Here is a 25,931-nt window from a genome sequence, read left to right on the forward strand (position 1 = left end):
CAACTTTTCAAAACTCTCTGGTTCATATCGATTTTGGACATGCATGAAACCGAATTTAAGCTGAATCCAACGAAATGTGGGCCACTAGTTAATTGTACTGAAAGCATCTGTTTAAGGTTGCAGTGCAAAGAAGGCCAGTGTGTTTTATTATTTGATCTCTTGCCTCCCAAGTGGATATAATCCTTCAGTTCCAATCCTGAAAGTATGATGGAAGATGTCTTTATCGGTTACAGCAGCCCGCAACTGTCATTGATTTCAATCTATGACTTGAACAGTGAGAACCAGAGGGCACTTGATAGCAAATGATGGAACAGATTCTGTTCACGCACACCATCCAGCCTTTGAGCCCCATTTTTCCCTTTCCCTTGAATAACGAGACTGAAATGGCTCCAAAGTCTCTCCGAACACACATCCTTCAGTGATCTAAGCCTTAGGCCATTCTGAGATATCATGGTGCTCTGCCACATGATTTTAAACACGTTACAGGGTATCACTTGAAATGATTCTGGAGAGCACCCAATAGATCCAATCAGGCTTGGCTTTTGAAATATTTCAAATGGCAGAGTTCTTCAGCTTCCTTGAATGTTTGTCGAAGTCATGTAAAGCACGACTGTTTTCTATATTGCTTAAAATTTTAGCCTTTAACATACAGTAAAATCCCTGGTATTGAGCACCTATAGGGATTGATAGATGCTGAATAAGACTTACTATTACAGCACCTAACTAATACATCTGCATTAAGAATAAACAGTTTAAAAGACAAAAATACTGCTTGCACGAATATATAAATTTTAATGCATTTTTACTTTAGTTTCGTCATATTCTTTGAAAACATTTAAGTCGCTGCATCTGCAGGTTTCTCCCTGTCCATGGAGATGCCTGAAAGATGAACAATTACAATTAACCCCCCCCAAACAATGTTTACAGATAAAGCCACAAAGCCTCTGACTGGTACTAAGCAGGGATAAGGAGACACTTTAAGGGAGTCACTCCAATGGCGAGCAGCATCAACCAGGGCGACGCCATTGCTGTTTCACACAACTTTATTCAAACAGCTGCTATGAGCAAAGCATGGCCAAGGCCCTCAGCTGACTGAATATTTGCTTCCCCTTCACCAAAGATTTGTGTTAGATCAGAGGACATTTACTTTTACAATTTTAAGGTTGTGTATTTTTTATCTATAATGTTAGACTTATTTTTTTAATTTTTAAAATTTATTTTCCTCCATTTTTCTGCCAGTTGCTTGAATTCTGGATAACAGGGGTTTTATTCTACTTCCAATTTCTTCTCTCTAAACTTTTCAATTTATTCTAAGTGTGGCAGGTTTTAAGAGTATTGCCAAATTGTTCACGTGTATTTACAACAGCTGATCTCAATTCTATCCATTTTCAATATTTAGAAATTCATCATTTGGTTAATGATCGGAAAAAATTTCTCTTGCTGAGCTAAGTGACGTACTTGATTGTTATTAAGCTGCAATTGATTAACCAGAGTCGAATATGGGATCTATTTTTAATTGAATTTTGCTTTACCTTGGCTATCTGACAAGATGGTAAAATTCATGGTTTTTGATCTCTGCTTGAAGATCTCAGGAGTTAAAATATGAAATTATTATCTCGCGAAATGATGCTGTATTTAAACACTTTCTAAATATGCAAACTACTATTTGGTGTTTCAAGTGTTTGGGATAGGATGTGCCAAGATTGTATGTTTTTCTGCTCTGCTAACGATACAGTTGATGTTCCATTAAAATCTAGCTGGAGCAATTTTGGCCAAGGGCCTGAGCAATGACTAATTGACTGATCAGGCTAAGTGATTTATGTTTACAATATAGATCAGCCATTTGAAGAGCTCAAAGGATTGCTTGGATTAATGTTGAAAATGAACAGCTGAAAGAAGTACACATAGCACATAAGGAGTGCTCCAGCTTCCTAAATTTAAAAATTACTGTTTCTCAAAGATAAATCTTGCACAGAACAGATCAATGTAACCAGTGAGAACTCTTGATTTAATATAACTGCAATTTTGAAGGATTTGGATCTCAACATTCTAAACTCATCATCGCAAAGCACATTCAACTATAATGTATTTAAATTTTGAAAGGAAGGCTAGGAATCTTGTGCTAGAATTGTTTCACTCAAAAATGTTTCAAAGATCCTTAAAAGCCACAAATTATTTTTTAGAAGGTAATCTTGGCTGTAAATTAGTAAATAAAATATCCAATTTGCACGTAGCAAGCTCTACATCCAAGTAATATCATTTTGGCTAAATTAAACTCAACCATCTTGTTTTTAAACCCCTAAGAATTATTGAGTTCATTGCTTTGATCGCAAATGTTAATTTCTGCATTGAATGAACATCCCTAGGCTGCTCAACGTGATCAGTCAGAAATGGCAAGGCATTCCTACCCCTCTTTCCATCTGGCCAGACTCTTTCAAAAAGTCCAATGAGCAATTTCATGTAAAATGATAAAAGCAGGTTGCCACCTAAAATCTGCCTCTATGTTGTGATGATCTTATCAGGGATGAACAGTTTCTGGAATCAAAATTCTCAAGTTTAAAATTATTTTCCTCTTGAATATGCTGGGTCACTGGCAGGAATTGTCGAGGGTATTATTCTTGACCTCTGAATCTTGATAGTTACTGCTCACTGGCCATTCACTTTACTGCGCCAGTGTTTGATCCTGTTTTTGAGTCTTGATGTTTGCAGATTCTGGCAGGGGATAATCAACATTGATTAAACAGCTAAGCAAATTTTACCCAACATTTCCAAACCTCTGGGACAGCTCAGGAAATTTTTTTTTTTAAAAACATCATCCATTGGATTTTGAAAGAACAATCATACTGTTAAAAGTTAGACATAACTCACGTATCATCATACATTTTTTCACTAATTTTGTATTTTTACATTATTTTGATTATCTCAATCGGCAGTGGCAAGTTTCCACATTTCATTGCTAGAGCCTCTAAGATGGCATTGGTGCCAGTTGGCCAGAAAATCCTGAGCAATCTAATGGCCTTAGTAAAAATCTGTAAGCTTGCTCTTGGAATTCAAGAACCAATACTGTCAACAGCAGGTCATAGCACAGTACAAAAGAAGTGCATCCAGAGCATCCTGTCTCTGGTTAAATTTTCTACTTCCCACTTATTATAGTAAATTAGTCAGTCATTTGTTATGAAAAGTGATGATTTTATTTTTTGGTGCCAACCTTTCAGGAAACAGCACTTTTGGAAGGAGTTCAGAAGCAAGGGCTCTGCTGGTGGAGGGCCAGTGCCAAAAGAGGCTTTGAATAAAAAGCTTAAGCCCTTGGCTAATTTGTTTAAAGGGTAAACTGGCTGATATCTGCCTTTCCCTATCCTTAACCTCTCTCTGTCCTCTCAATTCTATGGAGTGAAGGATAGGCATGAGAGTTTATTGTCAATCGAGTACAATGTACAGATGCACCAAGACTCTTGCTGCAGATACACAGAATATACCAACAACAATGGTATAAATTAAATTAATATTATATTCCTTGGGACAGATAGAGATGATAAATATTGAAAATTTTTTGAAAAGGAATGATATCTAACTGTGATGTATTTGATTTAAAAGGCATAGTTGTGGCATAGTTCAGTCTAGAAGGCTGGGTGCGAAAGTATTGAGACAATGGCTTTTATATACATACCTTGGTAACTCTGCTTTTATTTTCCCTTTCTGTCTCGAAGTGTGGTTGGTTTTGTACAGTGTTGGCTCTTTTTTAAGGTCTGGTAAGGAAAAAGGAGGGCCTGAGTAGAAACTGATTCTTGTTCCAAGAGCTGTAAGATGTAAAAAATGAAGGCAAATTCCCCGAGCAAGAAACTTCCCATTTCCCTTCAACCCTGCAGGGTATATCCTGTATAGTTAGATCATGTAGGGTAGTTTTGTGGTGCCTTGATTTTTAACAGGAAGGAACAAAAGGAAATGTAGGCTAGGATTCAGACATTAAATAAATATTTATGTTCACACTTGGACTGAAGTGAAACAAGACGGTGAAGTTGGCTGCCAGTAACCCCATTTACTGCTGTATAATGGGCATTTCTGATTGCATTAAGGTAAAAGCCTGTTTCCGTCACTGGTAACCCTGTGTGCTGAAGAGCTCTAAAGTTTGCCAGATCGGGAAGTTCCATTGTTCTGTGATCTCAGACACGATGACAATGGTGATGTTGCAGTCGGACTGTGCTGCAGGTTGAGAAAGTACAAATAAAAATAGACATCATTATTCTGTCGTAGCTCCGTTGGTGAATTTTATATATCTGGATGTCAGACGAGGATAGAATGGGGATTGTGTGATTATCCCAGAAGTTGGAACGCCTGTAGCTGCCGTTCACTACCATCAACTTGTACAGGAAGAATGGCTTTTCAGGAGGTTAATGAGGGTGTCTAAGGTTCTGAGGGGAGGGTGTGACTTGTACGGTGTTTGTTTTATATTAAAGTTAAGCTTAGTCGGCTTAAGTAATTGGAAAAAAAATATTTTCTTCCACATGCAGTCAAAGAGAAATTAACAGCCGATCCTGATAGTGAAATCGCCACAACCAGTTTGCGGGTGTCTCTGTTGTGTCCTGTGAGTAAAACCACATCTGAATTATTAATGATTAAATTGCCTTCTCTTCCTCTTACTGCTCATTGATAGTAAAACCACAAAGCTCGGGAAACTCAGCAGGTCAAACTGTGAACTTTATAGAGCCAAGATAAAGATACAATATAGCCTGTACCAATGTTCCGGGCTTGAGCCCTTCCATCAAAAGATCAAGGTCTGGTAACTTGATGAGGGGCTCAAGCCCATAATGTTGGTATTGTGTTTTTATCTTGGCTATACAATGTTTGACCTGCTGAGTTTCCTTGGTTTTGTGGTTTTACTTCAATCACGGTGTCTGCAGACTTCCATGTTTTACTAATGTTAACTGTTGTCTGAACCAAGTATTCAGTTTTATTGATTACCAACTTTAAATGGACATGAATCATGGATGTAATAACTTGTTTATGGTACAACGTGTATCTGGATTTTCTGTTGAAAGTTCTGAAAAGTTATTAAAGTTAAAATTTCACTGTGCTAGCATAGACTGAACTTAGTTTGTGTACGTTTTGGGTGTAATAGAAGTACAGAAAATGCAGATTATAGATTTGGTGAGAGTGCTCTTGATTTATTGTGAGCTGAAGCAAGTTTTCAATATACCTATTGTGTGTGCATTCTTCCAAATGAATTATAAAAGTAGTCTAATTTATTTCAATCATCTTTCCTTGTCAAGCATTTGGTATTTGTGTCATTTAAATAATCTGATCTCGTTTGTGATTTCCCTTGTCTCTTCTGTCCCCCTCTTCCCCCCCCCCCCCTTAATAACTTTTTCCTTAAGTGTTCTCCCCTTAGAGGTGGATGGCTTTTTGGGCAAAGTTGCACATTTGCACACAGCCTAAGAGGTCATGCTTCAGAATCTTGGTGCTATCACAGCTAATTTTGGCACCCACTAATGGACACTTTCCAATATATAATGCTGTATAGTGGTGGGGTGCAGGAATTCACAGCTAGGGAAATGAGAGTGCATTTGAGAAGTGATAACAATTCCTGGGAGTAGGCAATAATTGTCAGAGCACTAAGCGTAGAGGAATAAAGAACATTGATCCCTGGCGCATAAATAAACTCGGTAAATATTCTCCTTTCCGAGAAAGGTCACAACTACCATGTTACAGTTGTATAAATCTTCAGTTAGGCCTCACCTGGATACAGTTCCCGTCACCACATTCAGGAGAAAATGTTCAAGAGATCAATAACTATGGGGGATGGTGACAGGAGAGGCATAGTTATGAGGTAATAAAATGATTGGGAAATAAAGAAAGAGATTTTCACTCAAAGAGCAGTAATGAAATGCTGATAAACTTGGAAACCCCTATCACACTTCAGAAGAATTAGAATGAGCACCTGATGTCTTTTAGCCTTACAGGGATACTTGCTGTGAACTTGATGGCTCTGAATAACATAATTAGCTGGAGATAGTAGGCCAAATGTTTTTTTTTTCATTTAGATGGATAAATGACACGAATTGCATCTATTTTTCAGTCTAAACTAAATGTTAGCACACATTTATGACATTAACATTGACATGTCAGATTTATTAACTGAATGCTAGGTGGGTAACATACCCCCATCTGTCTAATATACTTGGAAACTAATTTTGACTTTCTGAATGCAGTTCCAAATAAAAATGTGTATGCACAACAAATGAGTTTGCACTTGACAGATATGATAAATTTAAGTGTTTTCAGATTATCATCCAACAATATTGGTGATTAATAATTGAAAAACTTGCCTTCAGAAGTACAATATACTCTCAGCCATCCAGCATCCATGGGGAATAGAGATTGCCAATTGCATGAAACTGCCGGTTGCATGAGAATTTCTCAAGAAAATCATGTATGTCACACGAGTATTCTATATATAAACATTTAATGAAATTGCATAATTATTTGTTTTTTCTCCTTTATAAGTAACAATCTTTTACCCTACAATTCTTTATTTTGAGGCTAAATGGTATGTAAAATACAGCAAGAATAAGTGAATAACTACTCACCATCATGCTGCTAATCCACCTACAGTTGTACTAAAAATAGATAGGAATTGTACTATATATATTAAACTAAATTAGCTCAAAATGCCTTTCTGCACTTTGTATTATATGCTCAAAATGTCTTCTGCGGCATTATGGATAGGTGGACGAAATATGCAATTTGTGAAACAATTGGCACTATTTGCCACCAAATGGAGGGCATGCTGCTGCAGTGTTGGGGGGGGGGGGGTGGGGGGCTAATGGGAGATGGCACGTGAACAAAGCCACAACCAAAACCAGGACACCAAATTCAAATTTATGATTTGGAAATATTTTGGAGATTTCTTTATTTTTATTTTTTCCAGTTGCATAAGAATCCTGTATGCATCAATTTCACTGATATCTGAAGTTTTGAATAAGAACTGTTATGACTGATGGTATTGATATTCAGGGGTAATTTTGATTAACAACACATGTGTTTCTTTTTCCAGCTGGGCAAAATGCGATTGACGATCCCATGTCGTGCTATAACCTGCTCACATCTCCAGTGCTTTGATGCGACACTTTACATTCAAATGAATGAGAAAAAACCTACGTGGGTTTGTCCAGTGTGTGATAAGAAAGGTCCTTATGACCATCTCATTATTGATGGGTGAGCAAATGGAACTGACATTTAAAAAAAAAAATCCTTAAGTAATCACTTAGATTTAAATGTATTAGGTGATTTTTGAGAAATATTTGTACGGCTTATGTTATGTGTTGAAATTGATCACCTTTGAGCAATGAAAATTGGGGGACTTTTATCTAAATGCAAAATGGGGAAATTTTATAACTGTCAAGGCAAAGCAAAAATTGGGAAATATGCATATACACATTTTGAACACCCGACCTTGATTGAACAGTCTTTTGGCATAATTTCTTAATTTGATTTTAAAAAAGCAACAGTTAATTACATGAAGAAATCATGTACATTTACAAACCGGATGTAAATGACCACAAAGATTTTTCATGTAGCAAGGCTAGCATCGGGGATAAACACTAATGCTGCTTTCTAGTCTAGTAATAAATATACTGTATGTGTAAAATGAAGATATGGGACCAGAGCTTTGTCCTGTTTTTAATTTTATCTTGACCAGCATGTCTGTTGTAAAATGACAAATGCCTTCTGCTCCTTGATTGAGAAGAGAGAGTAATAATTTAGAATCCCCATACCAGTACTGTTCAGACATTGAAACAGTCATATTTGGCCGTAATACAATCTGTACTTCCTGTGTTTCTGCTATACGTAGTCTCGAACGAGTAATAGCCTGTTTTGAGTCCCTTTGGAGAGGAGCCAAATCAAAAGCTGGTTGAAAAGTTGCAAGGAAGAGAATTAAAATATTTTTTTTCCAATGTTGAGTTGAAAGTTTTAAGTTTATCAGATTGTTGGTTTGTCCATCCCACTCCCATTAATTATTTAAATACTCAATTTTTGCATGAACTCTTTTTGGACCCTCTGCACATTCCTACTCCTCTGCTCTTTTACTGCCTTGAGCATTCTAAATTTGTACACTGCTTCACTCTTGTTCAAAGTCCAGATGATACCTGCATTTTAAACAGGAATTATTTGGCAAAATCTTTTCCTTTTGCCCTTATTGTGCACGTGTCATGGTGGGTATGATTTTGATTAAAAGTTTTCAGAAAATTTTGTTTCTTCCATGGCCTGTTTGAGATGTTAGTGTTTTTATGCATCGAATCACCTGGCTTTGAAAGTGGTCATTGGTATATGCATGAAGATCTTTGTGGCTTTTAGATTTCTCTGCCTAATGGTTGTGGGCCCATTCATGAAAATGATGATAAAGAGAAGAAAAATTGGGATGGAGAGATGCATCTTACTTCAGGCTCAAAAGAATTCAGAAATAAAATTATTGAAGTTGAGAATCTGTCCATTAGAAAGGCACTTGTTCACTGGTCCTGACACTTTAGTGAAGTGCCATTTCTGATTGGTCCTCCAGGCTCATGACTTCTAATGGGAGGATGGCCTAGAAAAAGAATGTTGCATTAGGGTAATGTCAGGATGCCTTAAAGCGCACATGGTTTGATAAAGGTCACATACAAATTGCAGTAAATTACGGGTATTCCCTTGTGTGTTCTTAAATTTGATAATACCAAGACCAAAGATGCAGTGAAGTATACTTATCCTTTAAAAGCAATCAGAAATTAGAAAATGAAGTTTTTTTTTGACACGATTCATGTCAGAAGTGGATATGTTTTGGATAACAGAATTTTTCAAGGAAAAAGTCTGAAGACGTATAACTTAAACATTGTACAACAAAAAACAAGATTTCTAGACTGCTGAAGTGATCTGGATTATTTAAATTAACTGCCCGTCATTTCTGCAAATGAGGAAAACTAACAGCAAAAAAAAAATCATATTATTCTGTGGTATGTGAATAGGAAAAAGATTGGAGAGAGAGGTGGCAGTAAGAATCCAAAAAGGAAATTTATTCACAGGCACTGAGGTAGCACTCCACGTCATCCTTCACCATGGGGAAAAGAAAATGCTCTGATGTCTCAGCCAAGGAAGATGCAAAGATTCTGGATGGGCTGAAAACTGTAAGAGGTATTAGAAGGACTTGCATCAATTCCGGTGGATTGATGACCTGGTCTAGAAAGGGTACTGCTGAGAAAAGGATGGAACTTAATCTGCTCAGTCTTTTGTATATCTGAAGATGTAGGGGTGCTGTGTTCACAAGATAAAGGAACAGAAGCAGGCCACTAGGCCCATCGAGTCTGTTCTGTCACTGTTGAATAGCAAGGTGTGAACATGGCAATTAGAATCAGCCTCCCACACAAGTGTGAATTAATTTGAGAAAGATAGCCTGGAAATTGGTTCTAAACAGTCTCAGTTTTTTTTTACTGGAGGAGGCTGATGGGGGAAATGGGACTGACTTGGTATCTGTGAACATGGCAATTATCCTGGTCTGACATCAATGTGAACGCCCACAGAACAAAGGTGGCTGAAGCAGCATTGATGAGTAACAAAGCTCAGGTCTTCTTTGGTTAGAAAACATTCACTTAAATCTTTTCTATAACGTTGTTTGGCACCTGACAAAGTTTTCAGAGAATTGAACACCTTTGGAGATTCTTTTAAATACATCCATAAAAACACTTATTTAGTGGTCTTTTGGTCAGTTTAATGCAGTACTTTTCAAACTTTCTTTCCACTCACACACCACTTTAAGTAATCCCTATGACATCGGTGCTCTGTGATTAGTAAGGGATTACTTAAGGCGGGATGTGAGTGGGAAGGGAAGGTTGAGAACCGTGGCTCGAGACCCAATTGTAACTGAAATATTTTGCTTGAGAAAAATCGTCATTGCCCATTTCCCTTGGAGTTATGAAAATGCACATAACTAGACAGGTACGATTAAAACAGTGGTTTTGGTACTTTTTCTTTCCACCTTCAACAATCCCTTTCTAATTACAGAGCACCTATGGCATAGGGATTACTTAAGGTGGTATGTGAGTGGAAAGAAAAAATTTGAAAACCACTGGTTTATGGAAAGAGGTATGAAATGAGCTACATAGTTTTAAATTGGGGTGGGGAGCGATGTGGTTGGTGGTTGAAAGTGCTCAGGCACCTGCATTCTGCCATCTGGCACCATTATTCACTGGGTGAATGATTTAAGTTTCAGCTTGTCAAATATGCTTTACATTTGATTTATTGCATCCTTTCAAGGAGAAGGTTAATCAGCTTCTGACGTCTTTTACCGTTCTTAACAACTGGTTTTCCACCACAAATGTTAGGGAAGGTTCATAGTACCTCCTGCTTTTTGGAGTTTTGCAAACAAAAGTTCACAACAAAAGTTTTTAATATTTGTGATTTAATGAAGATTTACAGTAAATTCCCTGTTATCCAGACTTCAAGCAAACAGGAAAAAAAATCATGCAAAATAAATAGGTTAAAAAAAAATGCAAGAATTTAAAATTGACAACCCCATGCGGTTAGTTTGCCAATCCATGCAACATGCAATCCCAAACAACCGGATAATCCACTCATCCAGCATTACCAATTCCCATACCAGGGGTTTTACTGTATTACAGAGAAGAATGAGGGATGACTTTGAACATTCTTTTAAACAGTTTCATAAAAAACTGTAATGTGATTTTTTTTTTTTAAAGGTAACCCAAGTTTTGTAAACCAAAGTATAGGTTGTATACTTCATACAAAATTGGCAGGCATTGTACTTAGGATTGCAAATGAGCTAACACTGTTGACAAGGTTAAAAGCTTGGTTTAATCTGAGGGTGATGTATAATAGTTCAAATACCTAGGTGCAGAGGAAATATTACATCTCATTGATCTAACAGCCTTTCATGCCCACTACAAATCAAAGTCCACAATATCACCAGCTGTTGGTCGACCAGGATGAGTCTTGGATTATGCACATCTTCAATCTAACATTTACGTCAACTAGATCAGGTATTGGAGTAGAACCATAGAACATTACAGCACAGAAAACAGGCCCTTCTCATCTGTGCTGAACTATTTTTCTGCCTCAGTCCCACTGACCTGCACAGTTTTTATTCCTCCATACCCCTCCCATCCATGTTAATGTTCGCATTTTTCTTAAATATTAAAATTGAACCCACATTCACCACTTCAGCTGGCAGCTCTTTCCACACAGCCATCCCTCTGTGTGAAGAAATTCTCCCTTATGTTCCCCCTTTCACCTGTTACAAGTCCAGAGGACCCCAAAACCCAGCAGCAGTAGAAACTCACTGAGACAAATGGTTACTAAAATAAAAGTTACTTTTAATTTTCTAAAAGCATAAAAACAGTATCAAACTTTAATTTGTTACTATTAACTTAACCCTTTCTAATTCTAAGCACATGTGTATGTAATGTGTATATGTTCGGGAAGGTTCTTTGATTCACAGTCCAATCTTCTCACTCCTCAAAGTAAGTATCAAGGAATTCTTGGACTGTGAACAGAATTTAACATTTATGAATTTTCACCAAGCTCTGGTGCCTAAATGATTACCGCTCAGGAAAGTTCTTGTTGGTTTCGGAGAGAGATTTGCTGCTCGCTGGACACACACACAAACTGATTCCCTCTGATCTGTCACTTCAATGTCCTGGCAAAGACACTTGCCCCATCATGGGTTTTCCAAATGATAACCTCTTCTTCCAGGTCACCACAGAGTTCCTCTTGTTTCCCTTACTTCAGGAGAAACACTCGAGCCAGCCATTTCCTCTTGTAAGGACTACAAGGGTTTTTCAGCAGGTTGAGCTCAAAACTCGCAACCCATCTTCAAAATGGGGTTTCAACAAACTGCCAGCTTGCCATGACTGCAGAACTCAATTCTCACTCTGAGAAGAATCCTGTTTGTTTTTTTTCCCTCTTTCTGCTTGCAAAAATCACATGACCCCTCTTAGAACGTCAAACTGCAACCAGACAGATTGCTGGCACCAGAGTCAAGTTTCTGCCTAGGCATCTGTTGCTTTAAAGACAATAGTCCATTCACTCCACAGCATCAGTCCAATTAACTAACACCTACTTGTGAAGTCTCCAAAGGCACTCTTCAAAGATTCTGTAAAGTCACCGTGGACATGAAGTCTCTCTCTATGCACAGCTCTTGCATTTTAAATGAGATCTCTTTTGTGAAGTGTTACTCTGTGAAGTGACCTGCACACCAAAGCCCCACAATCTACATCTTTTAAAGATATATTTATATATTATGTAACCAGTCACATCCCCATAATGCATGGCCTCTGGTTTGTATCTCTCCCAACCTCAGTGGAAAAAGCCTACTGGCATTTACTCTTGCAATACCCCTCATAATTGTGTATACCTATATCAAATTTCCCCTCATTCTTCTCTGCTCCAGTAGCAGACTTCCATTGCTTCATTTAAGGATTCCCATGGTAATTCATTATATGTTGGAATTTTCCACTTGAAATTGAACCAATAACTTTGCTTATCTCTCCTATAGTATTTATCCAGCTCTGGCATGTCACGTGTAGTTGGTATTCAATCCCTGGTGATGATTCTTTATGAACGTACCCTTGTATCATGCTTGACTGCACCCTGCATTAGTAATGAAATCCAAGACCATTCAGTGAAACTTGCTGGTGAAAACGTGCAACTGAAATCTCCCGTCATGAATGTGGCTACGTGGTATGTTAGGTCTCAAGCGAAGCTTTAACAAACATGCATCCAAATGCTGTTCAAATCACTTTTCGATTAGCTTTTGTAACGTGATATACACAAAACAGCCTCTTGTCCCTCTCTCAGCAAGCTTTCCCTTCTCAAATGACACATTGCTGAAGCCATTGCAGTTAATTAATTTTGAATTTTTTTCTATCAAGTTAGCAAGTGCATTAATTATTCAGCAATTACCAGTTGTCTGTTCTGCTACTGAAAGCTGAGGGGTATGTCATCAGTATTAGGCAGACAGATGCCAAAATATTTTGCCTAATATCTCGAAAAGAAGCACCACTTGATTCTGTCATTCTTTTGTCACAGTGGTTCTACTTATAACGGGCGCATGAACCACTCTTTACTTGAGTCATAATTTTGCTTCGACTAGAATGTTAGAATATCAGGCTCGTTCCACCATGTGCCACAATTCAGGAGTGATGCATAGCTATTTAAGATTCACGTAATTCATATATATTTAAAATATGTTTAATTCTTCCTGGAAATTGATAAAGGCCAGCGATGAAAATTCTGCTTTTATATCCAAATCCAAAAATGGCAGCAGTGTGTTTGAGCACCCTAGCAGGTGTTTTATTTGCTGGAGCCACAAGAGAATGCACGTTCCCAAAGGATGCCTTTGTAATCAATTGCTTATGGAACATGTGCGCTATAAAGCAAAGGACTTGGTGAAAAACAACCTGGGGGGGGCCTCAGTGGATGGCACACCTTTGTGTGTGGGGTGGGGGGGAGGAGGGAGATAAATTGTCGATAGTTTGGATCAATATGTCCTGATACAGGGTCATAACCAAAACATTGACAATTTCCCCCTACACCTCCCACAAACAAAGATGTGGCCTGATCCTTCTGAGTTCCTTCAATTTTTTTTTGCTCTAGCTTCTAGCAACTGCAGTCTCCTTGTGATTCTCAACGTGGCTCCATTTACAAAGTTATATCAAAATATTTCGCTATCTATTTTGAATTTTCAGTAAAGATAGGATTACATTAATAATTATTTTGGAGGGTCTAAACTATTCCAGAGAGATAAAGAAATCGATGTGTGTAATCTGCTGTGTGGCAGAAGTAGATTTTTGTAGTTCTTTCTATCCTCTGCCAGCTGCTGTCCTTTTAATAATTAGCTAAAAATCAGTTTATTGTGCCCTGACAATATGCAGAGAGAGAAATTCACCAAAGGGTAGGTCATTATTTTTGTAATTAATTTTGAAACCTTCAGCAGTGTGGAACAGTAGAAGGAATTTTGCAGCATTTCAAGGCTCCGTAAAAATGAAATACACTGATGGTATAAGAGAATTGGCCATGGTTCATTGGCAAAGCACATTGCTAATTCACTGTCAGACCTTTCAGTGGTTAGCATTTAAAGAAGCATTGCAGGAGTTGTAAAATAAATGTGTTCCTTTCAGGTGCAAAAACCCATAAGAAAAAGTGGATCGTCCATGGCCACTGAGGGAAATTAGAGTATTAAATCAAAGAAGAGGCTGGTAGAGTTATCGGTAGATCTGAGGAATCGGATTGTTTTAGAAGGTGGCAAAGGTGGACCAAGAAGGCAGTACAGAATGTGAGATTAGGCATGAAATATAATGCCTTTAAGAGCTTTAATTGATGTTGTAAAAATGAAAAGACTAGTGAGGGAAAATGTGCCCTGTTGTAGACAGAATATATATTGAGAAATAAGAAAATGTCTGAAACATTAAGAGACGACAGACCACATCCCCATAGCTGTGACTTCAAAGCCTTTTCAGTGGATGCTCTGTCAACTGCCAGGGTTCTGTTGATCCTAGAATTGTTCCTGTGTTTTGGAGGGTAGCAAATGTGACCACACAATTGTAAAGAGGCACTGGTATACGCAGCTCTGTGAAACTAGAGCGTCCCTATGGAATCTTTCTTTTGCTGAAACGGCGTAAAGAGCTGATTGATTTCTATGGGAAATTTTTTTGAGTGTTTCAGAATCAAAAATTAACTCACCAAGTCATTACCAAATAACACACAAAACCTAAAATAATACTAACATACTGTATAGTAAAAACAGGAACTATGTGATAAATACAGACCATATAAAGTAGAAATTATGTATGTACACTGTAATTTCACTTCCCAGAATTGGGAAGACAGCGAATTTTGACCGACCCGCTGGCTGAACCTATGACCGGCCCGCTGGCCACATTTTCATAAAAGCGAAAAACCTTTTGTGAAAGGAGAAACCTTTTGTGAAAGCGAGTACTTGTAATTCATCTACTAAAGTCTGTGGTGGTGAAATGCTGTAAACTATAAATGGAAGGGATAGCAATGAAACACTTTAAAGAAAATCAAATTGAGCAGGGTCAGCATGGATTTACAAATATTGTTGCAACTTTTGGACTTTTGAGGATGTGACTAATGGAATAGATACAAAAGCAAGTGGATGCTGCAGAATTGGAATTTTTGGAAGGTATTCCATAACATCCCTTATAGGAGATTGAACAAAGTTAGAACACGTGAAATTGAGGTGATTAAACTAGTTATTAAGCAGGAGTATAGTGGAAATAAATGGATTATTTTTAGATAGGCAGGCTGTGACATGGGACACTGGTTGGATCCCACCTGTTCACATCTATTATTTTTTTGTCAAACTTTATTTAATAGATAGAAAAAAACATAACATACAGTAAAGAAATAATTAAAAAAAAAAGATTTTACATTAACACTCATCCCACCCTCCCATCCCTTCAGCCAGTTCCCTTAAGGGGAACAAAAAATATATACAGATATATACACATAGATTTTATATATATATTATATATAAAATATTATAAATGTACATCTAAATGCATATATTTCAAATACGGAGACCACTTACTAACAAAAGAAGAATTATCATGTAAATTATGTAATTTTTTCCATGACAGTACATACTTTCAATTCATTGTGCCAACGAGATATATTAATTTCAGTATCATCTTTCCAAGTACTAGCAACACATTTACGCACAACTGATAACACCAAACGTACAAAAGCAATTTGAATTTTGTCCAATCCATTCCCCTTAACGAATACAAATTTCCCAACAAAAAAACTGTTGGATCTAATTGTAATATAAAATTTTATAATTTTTCCAAAACTACTTTAATTCCTTACCAAAATGATTGAACTTTAACACAAGTCCAAACGGCATGTAGAAAAGTCCCAGTACATAAGCCACATCTAAAACAAGAATCCGAATGACTAAACCCATTTTTTTTTTTTAATTTTTCCGGGGTCAAATATAATTGATGTAAAAAATTATAATTAACCATTCCATATCTTACATTAGTCAATTTAATTATATTATCCTGACACATATTCGCCCAATCATCATCAGGAAAAATAAATACTAAATCACTCTCCCATTTAAGCTTAGACTTCTCCGAATCTGACTTAGCTATACTATCTTGTAACAAATTATACAGAACTGAAATATGACCCTTTTTCAGTATAGAGGAAATCAAAGATTCAAATCTTGACAAAGTAGGTAAAATCATCTCTCTACCATAATTATCTTTTATCAAAGCTCTAAGTTGATAATACGCAAACAAAGTATTTACAGGTATATCAAATCTTTCTCTCAATTGATTAAAAGAAAGAAATTGCCCCTCTACAAAACAATCTTGCATTGTTTTTATACCTATAGAATCCCAAATCTCTAAATGATTATTAAACTTTGAAAAACGAATAAGATGATTATTATACAATGGAGTTAAAACTGATCATTTATCTTTCGATCCTAACACCATATTTTTTTATCCAAATCTTTAACAAATGTTTCAATATCGGCATATCATTTTGCTGTAACAAAATCAAATTCCAATTTAAATATAAATGCATGTATCTCAACCCTAGAAATACATGCCATCTCCACTTTGGCCCAGCTAGGAGGCTGATCTAGATCCATCAATCTACTAACAAACTTCAACTGGGCCACTTCATAATAATTTTGAAAATGGGGTAATTGTAGTCCGCCCAATGCATATTTCCATGTAAGTCTCTGCATCGCCATTCAAGCTAATTTACCTTTCCATAAAAACTCTCGCACTACTTTATTCAAATCTTGAAAAAAGCCCTTAGAAAATAAACAAGGTATTGAATGAAATAGATATTGAATTCGAATATTCATTTTAATACAATTAACCCGACCGATCAAAGTTAATGGAAGATCTTTCCACTTAATCAAAACTGCTTTAATCCGTCTTAATATAGGTACATAATTTAATTGATATAATGATTGATAATTAGTATCCATAAACACACCTAAATATTTAATTTTACTTGTCCACTTTAATTTTGTAATAGTTTTAAATTCAGAATAATCTCCCACTCCAAATGGTAAAATTTAACTTTTATCCCATTTAACTTTATATCCCGATAATTCTCCAAATTTCAACAAACACTCTTGCAATTGTTTCAACAACCGTTCCGGTTCCTTCAAGTATACCACACGTCGTACACAAATAAATTAATTTTATATTCTTCATTCTTAACCCTCATCCTTCTAATTTCTTCATTTTGTCTAATAGCCTGAGCTAATGGTTCAATAACCAAGGCAAATAAGGCTGGTGACAGTGGGCAGCCCTGATGAGTTGAACGAGTCAATTTAAATGGTAAAGAAATCTGTCCATTTGTCACCACCTTAGCAATTGAGTTTGTATATAAAACCTTAACCAAACCAATAAAAAAAAAGGGCCGAATTTAAATGTCTCTAAAACTTTAAATAAAACATCCCACTCAACCCTATCAAAAGCTTTTTCTGCAACTAATGCAACCACCATTAGTAGTTAGGTTGCTTTCGATATGAGTTGACCAAAGTAATTAATCAAAATATTATCTGATGCATTTCGATTCTTAATAAAACCAGTTTGATCGATATGTACCAATTTAGGTAAATACTTAGCAAGTCTATAAGCTAATATTTTCGCTCTAATTTTATAATCTACATTTAATAAAGAAATAGGTCTATATGAAGACACTTTTAATGGAGCTCTATCTTTTTTTTGAATGACAATTATTAAAGCACTTGAACATGATTCTGATAACTTCTGATCTTCAGTAACTTGATTCAACACTTCTCCAAATACATTAGAAAAATCATAATAAAGTTTATAAAATTCCACAGGGAATTCATCATCCCCTGGGGACTTTCCATTAGGCATTTCCTGAATAGCTTTCTTAATTTCAAAATCCGTAAATGGAGATTCCAATTCCTGAACATCATTTCCATCTAATAACGGTAACTTTAATTTAGATAAGTAAGAATCAATAGAACCATTATCCTGTTTCCCCTCAGAAGTATATAATTTTAAATAAAATGAATAAAACTGGTCATTAATTTCCTGAGGTTTATAAATAACTTTTGAATTCTTCTTAACAGCATTAATAGTCCGAGATGTCTGTTCAGCTTTTAAATGCCAAGCAAGTACCTTATGAGCTCTTTCCCCCAACTCATAATAATGTTGTTTAGATTGATTAATTAACCACAAGTAAAGTACTATATCATAATTTCAACTCGCTAATGCAATTTTTTCATCTTCTGTTACCTTTCTGAAAAACTTTCTCTAACTCAGCAATCTTATTTTCTAACTCTAAACTTTCTGCCATATATTGTTTCTTAACTTTTGTAGAATAACTAATAATCTTCCCCCTCAAATAAGCTTTTAAAGCATCCCATATTACAAAATGACTATCCACAGAATTAACATTCTCCGTCAAAAATAAAGAGATATGCTCTTTAACAAAAGTAACAAACTGGTTTTTTTCAATAACATTTTGTTAAACCTCCATCTAAATGACGGACATACTACCTCCGAACTTTCACAAGAAACAAGTAATAACGAATGATCTGATATAACTCTACTTTTATATTTATCTTGTAATACTCTACCTTGTAAATGTGCTGATACCAAAAATAAATCAATTCTAGAAAACTAATCATGTCGTGAAGAATAAAAAGAGAAATCTTTCTCTGTGGGATTAACTTTTCTCCAAATATCCACCAAATTTAAATCTTTTGTTAATGTATTAATTTGTGTTGCCATCTTTGATTTCCTTATACTTTTTGGATTTCTGTCCAATAAAGGGTCCAGAACACAATTAAAATCACCACCAACTAAAACATTTTCATTAGCTTGAGTTCATAGTAAAAATGCTTCTGAAATAAACTGCTCATCATCTGTATTAGGGGCATAAAGATTCAGCAAAGTCCAAGATTCAGCAAAAATTTACAGTTCACTTTTAATTCTCTGCCAACATACCCCTCTGAAGATTCCAATTCAAATGGTAAATTTTATGAATCAAAATCGCTACTCCTCTTGCCTTAGAATTAAAAGAAGAAAAAACATGACCAACCCAATCTCTTTCCAATTTCAAATGTTCTTTTTCAGTCAAATGTGTTTCTTGTAAAAAAGCAATATTAATTTTCTTTTTTTTATGAAAGCCAATATTCTCTTTCTCTTAATTGGATTATTTAATCCCTGAATATTAAAAGTTGCAAAATTCAATATAGACATCTTTTTTAAGTACTAAAATATTTACACACTATAAAATAATGCTCCCCTCTATAATTCTTCAAAAAAAAAACCACCCAAAGGTAGTAATACCCAAAAAATCTGGGTGTGGTAAACCCACTAGCGACAGATGACTATCAAAGTTTTCAGTGTCATCCACCACCCCCCCCCCCCAGCCAGTTACATATTTATTACTTAATTAAACACAATAAAATATAGGCCATATATTCAGCCCAATGATTCCATGCCCAATGACTGCTCCAGATCTTCAACATCAAGAAGACTTTATGTCAACTCTTCTTTCTTTCCATACTTTTTATATCCACTTCCATTTACCCTCCTCTTGGGAGGCAACGGAGGAGAATGCCCAGTTCTTCGCAGTTCCAGCAAAGAATTAGCAAAATTAGCATCATAATCATTCTTAAAGAATTGAGATTGAAAATTTCCATTTAAAAAAAACCTTCAAAATTGCAGGATAACGAAAAGCAAACTTGTAGCCTTTTTGCCACAAAACATCTTTGGCTGTATTAAATTCTCATCGACTTCTAATAACCTCTTGGCTCAAATCGGCATTAAAAAAAGTTATTTTGAACCATTAATGGAGATTGATTCTGCCGTGCTTTCTGTACCGCCATACGTAGAATCATTTCTCTATCTTGGTAATTTAAACAACGATCCAAGACTGCTCTCTGTATTTGTCCTGGAAGTCTTTTTTTTCTCAGAGCTCTATGAGCCCGATCCAATTCCAAGCCTTCAGGAAAAAGCTCTTTACCCGGCACCTCTGGGATCCAATGCTTAAACATTTTTATAGAATCGGAACCTTCAATGTCCTCTGGAAGACCAACTATTGTCACATTATTCCTTCGGCTTTAATTTTCCAACAAATCAATCAATCTTCAATAAATCTCTTTTTTGAATCCCCCAATCCACAAAAGAACCTTCCACATTTTCCATTTTTTCTCTATTACCTTCTACCTGGTTTTGACACTCAGAAAAGGCTGTTTCAGTTTTCTTAAAATTATCTTGCACAATATCAACTGATTTTATACATCTATTAATATCACTCTTAACTACAGTCATTTCCTGTTTCATAGTTGACATTTCCTCACACAGAATATTCATTTTTATTTTCATCTCCATAAATCCTTAATTCACCTGTGTTGATTTTTGTTTTGACATATTGTGCATTTGACAAGCAATCCCTTCCAAAACCGTAAACACTGAATCCATTCCAGATTCCACCTCCACTTTTTGAGGTCTACCTCTTTTAACTACAGGTTAAATTCCAATAATTGAGGTCTACCTCTTTTAACTACAGGTTAAATTCCAATAATTGAGGTCTACCTCTTTTAACTACAGGTTAAATTCCAATAATTGAGGTCTACCTCTTTTAACTACAGGTTAAATTCCAATAATTGAGGTCTACCTCTTTTAACTACAGGTTAAATTCCAATAATTGAGGTCTACCTCTTTTAACTACAGGTTAAATTCCAATAATTGAGGTCTACCTCTTTTAACTACAGGTTAAATTCCAATAATTGAGGTCTACCTCTTTTAACTACAGGTTAAATTCCAATAATTGAGGTCTACCTCTTTTAACTACAGGTTAAATTCCAATAATTGAGGTCTACCTCTTTTAACTACAGGTTAAATTCCAATAATTGAGGTCTACCTCTTTTAACAACAGGTTAAATTCCAATAATTGAGGTCTACCTCTTTTAACAACAGGTTAAATTCCAATAATTGAGGTCTACCTCTTTTAACTACAGGACAAATTCCAATAAGGTAAGTTCTTCTTCCTCAGTCATCGTAGATCCTTTAGCTGAACGGCTGCGGGCCTAGACACCCGACGCCGGCACCCCAACCTCTTTGGGACATCGGCGTTACGGGCTCCCCCACAGCCCATACTTTATCCAGCAATTCTCGGACCCAGGATGCCGCACACAAGCCAGGCAAAGCCACCGGACGCGCAGGAGCGTCTTCCAACGCTACACTGCGCGCCCCCGGGCCGCCCAGCGGGTTCGCCGGTCCCCTTGTCGGCTGTGCTGCCCGTGCACGCGGCTTCACGTGAACACGAGTCAGCAATGACTGAGCTCACCAAAGTGTCGGCGCCATCTTGCGGAGGCAGGATCGGCGCCGAGGTCAAACCCGAACGGGCTGGAGTCCTCTGAGGCTTGGAGACTCCCAGCGACGACTCCGTGGATTCAGCCCTGCAGGTAGGCCTCAATTCTTCCACACTTTTGTATGGTAATTTTTTCTGAAGTTGAGGTTTAAATTTTTTCACATTAGATGACATCATAAATCACTGTTATTTAAACAACTATAAATATTATTTTTAACCACTTTTATACTTTTTAAAAACCGGGTATTTAGTAATCCAGCTGGGGAAAGTTGGAAAACACATCTTCCTTCTACGCCATCTTGCCACGCCCCCTTCACATCTATTATTGATGGTTTTGGTAAGGAGAACAAATTTTGTTGTATTTCCAAATTTGTTGCTAATCCTACACCAGGTTGGGTTGGTGGTATGGAGGAGGATGTAAATACGGTAGGCTTTGAGGGAAATCTGACTAGGTGGGCACAAACATGGTAGATGAAAAACTGAGGGCATCCACTTTGAACTTAACAGAAAAGCATAGTATTTGTCCAACACAAATTGGATGAAGTGAAACACTGAAGTCTGTAGACGCTGTGTTTGTAGTAATAACACACCAAAATGCTAGAGGAATTCAGCTGAAAGACCAGCATTTCAGTGTGTTTTTACAAAGTGGATGGAGTTTATTTTCAAAGCCATTGAAGTCCACTTGCAGATGAATGGAAAGACATTATTTGTTAGGAGGATTTAATTACAGGAATAAGGAAGTCTTGGTGTGATTGCATAGGGCCTCATTGAGACGCACCTGGAGCATTGTCTAGTTTTTAACCTTCCCTGTGAAAAGGTGTACATGCCATTGAGGGGGTGCTGCAAAGATTCTCCAGGCTATTTCTAACGATCGTGGTTTTGCCATTTTTTTGAATAATGAGTGTACAATGAACCATGTTCATTAATGCTCAGGAAAATTAGAGGAGATCACATCAAAACTTGCAAAGTCCTTAATAAGCATAGTGGTGGCTTCCCCTGTTTTGGAGTCTGGGGCCTGGCGGATAATGGGATGATTTAAGTTTTCAAGATTCTAAGGAAGGTAGATAGTATGGAAACCATCCATGTCAGTTAAGCTGAGGGAATATAATTTTAAAATCGGACTTTTCCACGTTGGTTAGGAACAATTTATCATGGGGGATGATTGAAATTTGTTCTTCAACAAAAGGCAATATATAAATTATTTTTAACTAAAATTTTAAATAATATAATACAAATGGGCACAGAGAATAGGTGTGCAGTCGATGTGATCATAGGAAGATGTGCTTGATGGGTTAAATAACCCACCTCTGTTCATATTTTCTTAAAATGACTGAAAACTTGGAAATTAAAGTGAGATTTTTCTCAACTTTATTTCTATCTCTCCAGTATGAGCCAACTAGACAGGATTTTTTGTACATGTAAACGAGGGTACAAGTTCAAGGAGAAGTACAGAAGAAAATCACACTTTGAAGTTGGTTGTAGGAAAGGTATAGTAACCTGTATTGATAATACAGATAGTTCCTGACTTATGACCGTAATTGGGACCGAAGAATTGGTTGTAACTCAGATTTGCCCATGGCACAATTAAACCGGTCCATGAAGAAATTTAACAAAAAAAAGATTTTTAACAAATTAATCGTTAATGAATCGTTACCTTCAATAAAGATACTCCCCAATCCCCATATGAACTTCTGGTATATAATAGTCATTGGATTCTGACATCGGCTGCTGCGGGGACTTCGGGGCCGCCGCCAGGAGTGGGAACTTTTAATACAAAATGTGGACTTGAACAGTAGTTTTAATAAAGGTTTTTTTAAAAAAAAAACAATCTTGTGTGTGGTTGGACATAACTCGTGTAGGTTAGAAATCGAGGACTACCTGTAACAAATTAGTAATCCATAGACTCAAACTCATGATACAGCTGAGGAGATTAAATTCATCAGGAATGAAAACTAGCATCGGTAATGTTGACCTTTTTATATGGCTGAATTTGAGCAACTGTTAAAGTCCATCTTAATATCAAGTAAACAGAATATACTGAAACAAGTGACCAAATCATCAGATGAAATCTGTTTTTAATGCTTTTTTTTCCAACTAGTCTTTGAAATGGCTGAATGAGTCAATCTGGGCAGCAGCCACGGCTATGTATTGGAGAATATGTGTGGCAATATTAAGCATGTTTAATTACTTAAACAATTACTCAGACAATTGTGTCTGAGTTAATATTGTATCATTTATCTTGGATGTTATATTTTAATGTACTGTGTATAATTCTGTTTATTAAATCTTAAAATGGCACTTAAGGTTTTTATCATTTTATTTAAGTAGTGATATAAAGAACAAAATGGCCCAGGTTATTAAATGATTCTCCAGTAGTTAGTGGAGTCATTGTTTAGAAATGGACCTTGTTTAAGTTGGTGAATTTTTAAAACCATCATGTTTCAAATTGTTCAAAATTGTTGAGTGATGATCGTTGCAAGGAGTAAACCTACTTAATTTGTGAATTCTTTTTGTACAACAGATTGTTCATGGAAATCCTCAGTTGTTGCACAGACTGCGATGAAATTCAGTTTAAAGAAGATGGCGCATGGTCACCAATGAGAATGAAGAAGGAAGTTCAAGAAGTGAATTCTTCATATAATGGAGTGGATGGTATGTACTTTAGGTAAAGCAGTTTGCAAAAGCAAGTAGATTTGTAGCTACACTATGCCACCTTGGGCCAAGTGTCCTGTGCAAACTATCTAATTTGAAAGAATTTTTTTGGTCTGGTCACAGAAACTAACTTTACTATATAGTTCAAAGTCATAAGACACCATTGGGATTAAAAACTTGTCAGAAAGAACGGCTCAGGCTGTTGCAACCATCTTAAATAAACAGAGAGCTATAAAATCTTAGATCGAATGAGAATTGGAAATTGAGGGAATACCAGTACAAACCAGACTTGCCTTTGTTTCAAGTGCAAAAACTAATGAGATTTTGAGTAAGAACTAAGAACAGGAATAACCATTCACTTCTTGAATCTGCTTCACAGTACAGAAAAGTCATAGTTACCTTTGCTCTCAACTTGTTTCCTATTTAATCTTTGTAATCCAAAATCTAATCTTGGCTTTGATCGCGGTTAATGGTTGGTCATATCTTTTGTCCGATGATCAAGGTCAGAAGCTCATTGCAGATATTTTCCACATTCCTGTAGTGTTGTACTTTTCCATGTGATGTTCCCCACAAAATAGATGTAGAGGGATTACTTGTGAATAGAAATTAACAGAAACTTTCATGTGACGTGGTCTTTGAACCTTTGATGATATCAGGTAGCAAGCTGGGGACTTTCATGCTGGACCAAATATGTTGTTCACTTGAAGTATTTCTAACACATCTTGAGGTGATTTTGGGAGGTGTTTCATGAAATACTGACATATATGATTGGACCCAAGCCTCAGTCATGTAGTCTGATCCCATTGTGCTTGTACAGTTGAGAACTCCAAATGTTTTTGATCCTTTTGCAATACAGTTGGAAGATGAAAAAGCATAATACCAAGAAAATGTTCTGACATAAAATTGTCACTTTTGGGTAAAATTGGAAAGGTGAATCAATACAGTTTAATTCTCAGCTTGAATCTTCCTGGAAAAGTATTGTGATAATCAATAACCTTGCAGTGGCTTGGATGCGTGCCTCTGTTGAAAAGTCAATACTCCTTTGTGAAGTGGAAATGAAGTCAGCTTGAGAGAACTAATAATTGTCCAAGAGCCATCATGCAAGACAGTGCTGGCAATAATAAAATTATAAAAGAAATTAAAATTAGTGTAGTGAAACTTGAATCTGGCAGACTTGGGACTTTTGGTGGATTATTGAATATTACCCCAACGTATTTCATTTTTGGTAGCACAGCAAATTTTCCAGCAAACTGCTGAGTTTACCGGATAACAAGAAACCGAACCCGGTAGTTTCCTTTTACAAGCATTGCAGCCCAGCTTCAGCCGTAAACCATGCTCCTGACCCTTGTGGTTCTGGCTTCTGTCAGCTATTCTCAGAGATGTATGGATCTGCAAATAATGAGGATGTGGTGAGCTACCGAATGAACCAACACCAAACCATCAGGATTTTCAGCCAGTAAGATATTGGATTGAGAGTTTTACTGAATTTGCGATTTTAAAAGCAGAAAGACTGATGTCAAGGAGTGTAGGTAAATGATAGGAGAATAATGAAATGGTCTCCTTCGTGCTGCAGAAGGATCAGTTGTCTAAGTTGAGAGATGATGCCTAAATTGAAAAGTATTCCAAATTACACTCCAAACAAAGTGTTTCAGCAATTCATCCAGTAAATCTAAGTGTCAAGCGATTTAAATGAGACAAAGCACTAAAATTATTAAAGTGCATACGATAGAAGCAGGTGCTACAGAAATTAGCTTTGGCTAATCTATAACATTCTTCATTGCTATATAGAATTATGTAAAACTGTAGCCTGATATTAGCAATGCAATAAAAATATATTTGAATCACCAGTTATGCTTGCTTATGTCAGTCATGCATTGTAAATTTAA

At 36.4% G+C, this 25,931-nt stretch overlaps 1 protein-coding gene across 4 annotated transcripts in view; it reads left to right on the plus strand.

Moving 5' to 3' along the window:
* Nucleotides 1-25,931, plus strand: part of pias1b (protein inhibitor of activated STAT, 1b) — a 126,976-nt gene that overhangs the window by 90,201 nt on the left and 10,844 nt on the right. For all 4 annotated transcript variants that reach the window (XM_069911712.1, XM_069911714.1, XM_069911711.1 and 1 more), the window contains 3 exons: nucleotides 4,509-4,582; nucleotides 7,052-7,212; nucleotides 23,915-24,045. In XM_069911712.1, the coding sequence (XP_069767813.1) occupies nucleotides 4,509-4,582; nucleotides 7,052-7,212; nucleotides 23,915-24,045 (366 nt within the window). The remainder of the gene's footprint in view (nucleotides 1-4,508; nucleotides 4,583-7,051; nucleotides 7,213-23,914; nucleotides 24,046-25,931) is intronic.

The sequence above is a fragment of the Narcine bancroftii genome, chromosome 14 (assembly GCF_036971445.1).
Source record: "Narcine bancroftii isolate sNarBan1 chromosome 14, sNarBan1.hap1, whole genome shotgun sequence".
Taxonomy (NCBI): Eukaryota; Metazoa; Chordata; class Chondrichthyes; order Torpediniformes; family Narcinidae; genus Narcine; species Narcine bancroftii.